General features: G+C 42.8%; 1 protein-coding gene across 1 annotated transcript; it reads left to right on the plus strand.

Moving 5' to 3' along the window:
- The first annotated feature begins 291 nt into the window (after positions 1–291).
- LOC126484523 (ejaculatory bulb-specific protein 3-like) lies at positions 292–5,866 on the plus strand. Its single transcript, XM_050108071.1, has 2 exons — positions 292–515; positions 5,592–5,866. Exons 1-2 carry the CDS (start codon positions 296–298, stop codon positions 5,786–5,788), a joined length of 417 nt encoding a protein of 138 aa, XP_049964028.1. The 5' UTR covers positions 292–295; the 3' UTR covers positions 5,789–5,866.
- The last annotated feature ends 779 nt before the right edge of the window (positions 5,867–6,645 follow it).

A 6,645-nucleotide genomic window follows, 5' to 3' on the forward strand; every position in this document is an offset into this window, starting at 1 on the left:
ATACAAAATGTTCTTTTTGTTTATCGTTTGCACCAGAGGCGGAATATAAAGACCCGAGCTTATGATTACTGCTCGTAATAGAATTTGACCCGATAATTTCGGCGAAACAACAGTGACGCGCATAGAGAAACGACGGTGCAGTCATGACGTGAGCAGAACACTGGCCGCGTACGGAGGAGTCCCGTCACGACTCGTTTCCCTGCGTGCGTCAGTCGGTGCGCCCCGGAAGGCCGTGAAGGTCAGACGCGCGGTGCCTATAAGAAGCGCTGCCTGGCAGCGTCCAGCACAGGAAGCAATGGCGCATCTCCAGCTGCAGGCAGCGGCCGTGGCGGTGCTGGCGGCGCTCGTGGCGGGGGTCTGCGCGCAGGTCGGCCCGGCGCAGAGCTTCGCCCGGCCCGACAGGCTGGACGTGGACAGCGCCATCAACGACGAGGCACGCTTCCAGGAGGCCATGCGCTGCATCCTGGAGGGCGACGACTACAAGTTCTGCGACCATCACACTGTCGGCATCAAATGTAAGTCCACACTCTCACGCTTAACACTGCGTACTGCATGCGCAATTTCTGTTTTCGTGGCTCATTTAGAGATAGGAGAGAATGGAGCTGGCACATTCGGATTTTTGAAGAAAATCATAGTTCGGCACAATGAGTAAGCGTCACTGAGGCGCGGATCTAGTTCTCACTTCCGTTGCGGGAGTGGCGAAGTATGAGAGTTCACGATTTACACTACTGGCCATTAAAATTGCTACACCACGAAGATGACATTTTACAGAAGCGAAATTTAACCGAGAGCAAGAAGTTGCTGTGATATGCAAAATGATTAGCTTTTCAGAGCATTCACGCAAGGCTGGCGACGGTGGCGACACCTACAACGTGCTCACATGTGGAAAGTTTCCAACCGATTTCTCATACACAAACAGCAGTTGACCGGCGTTGCCTGGTGAAACGTTCTTGTGTTGCCTCGTGTAAGTAGGAGAAATGCGTACCATCACGTTTCCGACTTTGATAAAGGTCGGATTGTATCCTATCGCCATTGCGGTTTATCGTATGGCGACATTGCTGCTCGCGTTGGTCGAGATCCAATGACTTTTAGCAGAATATGGAATCGGTGGGTTCAGGAGGGTAATACGGAACGCCGTGCTGGATCCCGACGGCCTCGTATCACTAGCAGTCGAGATGACAGGCATCTTATCCGCATGGCTGTAACAGATCGTGCAGCCACGTCTCGTTCCCTGAGTCAACAGATGGGGTGTTCTGAGTCAACAACCATCTGCACGAACAGTTCGACGACGCTTGCAGCAGCATGGACTATCAGCTCGGAGACCATGCCTGCGGTTACTCTTGACGCTGCTTCACAAACAGGAGCACCTGCGATGGTGTACTCAACGACGAACCTGGGCGCACGAATGGCAAAACCTCATTTTTCCGGATGAATCCAGGTTCTGTTTACAGCATCATGATGGTCGCATCCGTGTTTGGCGACATCGCGGTGAACGCACAAGGAAGCGTGTATTCGTCATGGCCATACTGGCGTATCACCCGGCGTGATGGTATGGGGTGCCATTGGTTACACGTCTCGGTCACCTCTTATTCACATTGACGGCACTTTGAACAGTGGACGTTACGTTTCAGATGTGTTACGACCCGTGGCTCTACCCTTAATTCGATCCCTGCGAAACCCTACATTTCAGTAGGATAATGCACGACCGCTTGTTGCAGATTCTGTACGGGCCTTTCTGGATACAGAAAATGTTCGACTGCTGCCCTGGCCAGCACATTCTCCAGATCTCTCACCAATTGAAAACGTGTGGTCAATGGTGGCCGAGCAACCAAATATAACTTGCCAATACCCTCACTTTTAACGAGTCACAGATGTCTAAGATTTTAAAAACAGTAGTAGTGTACACTACTGTTTGTAGGAAGTGAAACGTTCAGAAGCAATAGTCTGTAACAAGCCACGATAAGAGGATCAAGACATTTTACGGTAGTGAAATGTGGTCGGATTGAATCTGGCGATAATTGTATTAGGTCATGAAACACTAAAAGTAGTCGATGAGTACCGCTGTGTGGGCAGCAGATTAACTGAGTATGGCTGAAGTAAAATGTACATAAAACATATACTGGATAGACTGGCAATAGTTAGAAAAGCGTTCCTGAAGAAGAAGAATTTGTTAATAGCTAATATCAATGACAGAAAGTCATTTTTGTAAGTACGTCTCTGGAGCGTAGCCTAGAATGAAATTGAAATTGGTGTGACAAGCAACTCAGCCATGGATGAAATACTTTTCAAATGTTGTGCTACAAAAGAATGCTGAGGAATAGATGGGCAGGTCGAATAACATATGGAGTGGTACTGAATCGAACTGGGGAAGATGGAAATCTGTGGCAGAACTTGACAAAAAGAGGGTTTAGTTGACAGGACGTAACCTGAAAGCATCAAGCAATCTTCAGTCTGATAACGGAAAGAATTGTAGGGGCACAAAAATTGTAGAGGGAAACCAAAGATTGAACACAGTAACCAGTATTTATATGGAGTTGAAGAGGCTTGCACACGACAGACTAGCTTGGAGAGCTGTATAAAAACAATCTTCAGACTGAAGATCACAACAGCAAAATTAAAACGTTTAGATTAATTTGTTTGTATCAACACTAAGTACGTCGCTTCAACACAACTTCCAAGAAATAACGCAATTGAGATACGTACTTAAAGTGCAAATTATTTTCCCATGCCGGCAGCTGTGGCCGAGCGGTTCTAGGCGCTTCAGTCCGGAACCACGCTGCTGCTACGGTCGCTGGTTCGAATCCTGCCTCGGGCATGGATGTATGTGATGTCCTTAGGTTAGTTAGGTTTAAGTAGTTCGAAGTCTAGGGGACTGATGACCTCACATGTTAAGTCCCATAGTGCTTAGAGCCATTTGAACCATTTTTATTTGCCCATAAATTTGAGATTTCAGTATTCCATTTAACTCATAAGACTGTGGACACACGTATGCTAACTACAGCTGTCCGAGCACATAAATGGTGGTTAGTGGGGGGAGGGGGAGGAAATAAGATCTTTTTGTCGTTTCCACCTACGTGCGCAAAGGTCAGTCTTTATGTGTTTCTTTTCTCGTGGAGCGTCTTTCCCTTTCTGTCTTGCCTTTCCTCGACTTCTTGAAGTTTATCAGTTCCACCTGTACTTCCACGACCGGGTCGGATTTGTTGTTGGCAGCAAGTATAGTGAGCCCGTAAATGGATGCCTTTACTTTGCTGGGATTTATTTCTAAACCAGTGAGACTGCAAACACAGTCCATTTGGGATAACCCTCAGGAACACTATCAGAAAGTATCCAGGTTAAAACGGAGCTTATAATTATTTCGAATTTTTCTCTCACTTTTTGTAATGCTCTGTTCTCTTAAGGTTAGATGGAAATTTGGAAACTAATACATGTAAGAACATAGACGATTTCAATAAAAGTTGTAAGGGGATGCGAGGGTTTTACGACCCTCATGACAACCTCCCACCCCACTGGCTCCGCGCCTCACGTTATTGTTTTATTGAAATGGAAAGTTTCCGTGGAACAACAGACAACACTCCGACAAGCTAAACGATTTTAATCACATGCCATTCTACCAAACATAATTCGGATCTAAATCAACGTTATACACTGACTCCATAAAAAATACAGAATGCAGCAAAATGAGCGATTTATGCATTAGGCAATTTGTTCAACTACTGATTTTTCTCTATCTTTTGCTATTCAGTTTCTTCCTTGTAATCAGAGATTTTTCTTTTCTTCTTAATATTTCACTCTACATATTGTTCTGTCTTCAGTTTACTCCTACTTGTTTCATTCCGATCTCCATGTACCTTCCTAAGCCAGTGACATTTCTCTTCCAAATTCGCTAATTGTTGTAAAACTTTTCGCATCTACCTGTTGAGTCTAATTCGTTACAGATGGTTGTGGAATATTAATCTTACACTCCTAATAGAATCCGTATTTTTAACATGTTATTATATTTGAGTTTTATTTCTTTTGCTTAACTTTGTCACTTTTCTGACTGTTTAATTCATTTCATTTCAGCCTCCGCATCACTTACGTTTGTAGTGCACATGTGCATTCTAGCTATATTGGATGCTTTTATTTATAGCTAGTGGTTCGCTTGGAAAAGTATTAAATCTTGCTGCCATAATCTTGTTCCGGGAGTTTAATTTTGTACATCCATACGTGAATGATTGCTCTGCAATTCGCTTAAGTGTTTAGCAGAAGGTCTATGAAAGCACCCTATCATTACACTGTCTAATATCACGTGGGAGAAGTGAACACCTAAACCTTGCCATTTGAGCTATGATTTCCCTTGTTTCATCAGAATGATAATTTTTCCCAACGTATGCAAGAGTGAACAAATAATTTGGCAATCGGAGCAAGAAGTTAATGATTAAAATTTTGCGAAAAGATCTTGCCGCAACGAAAATCGTTTTGTTTCAATGATTGCCACCCTATCTCGCGTAATATATTCGTAACACCCTGTCGCCTATTTCGAGATAACACTAAACGAGCTGTTATTCCTTGAATTTCTTCGGTATCCTCCATTACTTTATCCAGTAAGGTTCCAATACTGCTCTGCAATTCTCCAGAAGATGAGAAAGAACCGAAGTGTAGGCAATCTCTTCAGTAGATTTGTTGCACCTTGTAAACATTCCACCAATGAAACACAGTCTTTGGTTCATCTTCTCAACAACATGTTCTAAGTGATAATTCCAATTTAAGTTATTCATAATTGTAATTCCTAGATATTGAATCGTCAGTCTTTAAATTAGTGTGATTTAACGTGTAACCGACATTTAAAGGATTTTTTGGCGATGCGGATGATTTCTCTAAATTATTTTTTAAATCGTATTTATTTTCCAATGACTTTACAGCACGGCAGACGACGGCGTCATCAGCAAACAAAGACGGAAATCTTTTATACAGAGTGTAACGCCGGCCGGGGTGGCCGAGCGGTTCTAGACGCTACAGTCTGGAACCGCGTGACCGCTACGGTCGCAGGCTCGAATCCTGCCTCGGGCGTGGATGTGTGTGATGTCCTTAGGTTTGTTAGGTTTAAGTAGTTCTAACTTCTAGGGGACTGATGACCTCAGAAGTTAAGTCCCATAGTGCTCAGAGCCATTTCCATTTCAGAGTGTAACAAAAACATATGGCCAAACTTTCAGGATACAATCCACATGTAGGGGAAGAAAATATGTTATGTGGACATGGGTCTTGAAACGCCTTATTTTCATATGAGAGCAAATTTTCTGTTTATCTTCATAGGCACATTAATCATGGGAAACACGCAGAAACAGCATTACATGAAACGCTTTCTTACACGAAATATTCAACATAACTTTTTAACTTTTTGGTTACAGTATGAAAAACTTTCCTAAATGAAGTGTTCAAAATTCCCTCAGTTAGCAAGGAGGCACGTATCAACACAATATCGCACTGAATTCCTGGTGCGCTGATGTATCCCTGGAGCTGTCTGGCCATACCCTTCTGTTGCTCGCTAGTGATGGCTGTAAATGTTTTCGCGTTTTGTTGCTCTTTACTAATTTTCATTGTGATTTTTGTAGATGATGGCTGGCGGATGCTGGAACGCGGGTGCAGCGGTCCCTGCACGCCGGACGAGCTGTCGGTGTACAGGTTCCTGGCACACGTGTCCCACAACAAGCCGGAGCAGTGGAAGCAGATACTGGACAAGTTCGACCCGGACGGCAAGCTCAAGCAGAACAACAGCCAACAGTGGACGGAGCACGGAATTAAAGTGTAGTCCCTGCAGTGCGACGCAAGAATAAAAAAATCTGTACTGAACTGTTCCTATACAAAAAATAAATGTTTTTTTAAAGAACAGTGTATACTTTACTTAACAAACAGAGGCAGTGGAAGATATACACCGGTAAAAGTTTGTCATGTGATTAAAATCAGTGTTTGTTGAATGTAAATTTCACAATGAAAGGTCGATTACAGTTTTAACTGACGCTCTCTGTCGTGTCCTATCGAATGAAGGAGGTTGATAGTAAATTAGAATGACATATAAGCTCTACTGACAAACAAGTGACAGGTTGTATCTTATCACAGTGTAATTCACTTTTATGTTTTATTTCTGTCAGGTTTTTTCGACCACGTATCAGTACATCAAATAGATAAAGGAAACCACTTGCCAGTTCAACTGCAAATATATGTTTGGGAATTCTATCATTACTTTGACTGAATGCTAATAAACCATAGACTGCAGTTAAGAAATATTTAATGTAAATGTAAGCTGTGTGCCTCACGTAATGAAACAAATGAATGAAGAATGGTGGGCATAACTTCAACCAATTGAAATTCATCACTGCCAAAATGCTAACTTAAGAGAGAGGAGAAACAGCGAAGCCCAATATGCAGCAGGAAAATTACACCAGATACAACTCCTCTGCAAAAAAATTTAAGAGCTATAGGCATCTCACATGTGCCAAAATTCAGTTCTATTATTTTACTCTTGATACTTGCTTTGAGTTCTAGAAAACTGTTAGAAACTCATTATATCCAACATCTATAACCTAAAACTTTTTAGTTTGTTATTGTTGTTGTGAGCTTCAGTCTGAATACTGCATTTGATACGGTTTCTCCATTCTGTTCTATCCT

The sequence above is a fragment of the Schistocerca serialis genome, chromosome 6, assembly GCF_023864345.2.
Source record: "Schistocerca serialis cubense isolate TAMUIC-IGC-003099 chromosome 6, iqSchSeri2.2, whole genome shotgun sequence".
Lineage (NCBI taxonomy): Eukaryota > Metazoa > Arthropoda > Insecta > Orthoptera > Acrididae > Schistocerca > Schistocerca serialis.

Bases quoted from the DNA above. Each gene is read 5' to 3' on its own strand.
- LOC126484523 (XM_050108071.1), top strand. From the start codon at position 296: ATGGCGCATCTCCAGCTGCAGGCAGCGGCCGTGGCGGTGCTGGCGGCG. The intron at 516-5,591 runs GTAAGTCCACAC...TGATTTTTGTAG, and splicing joins TCACACTGTCGGCATCAAAT to ATGATGGCTGGCGGATGCTG.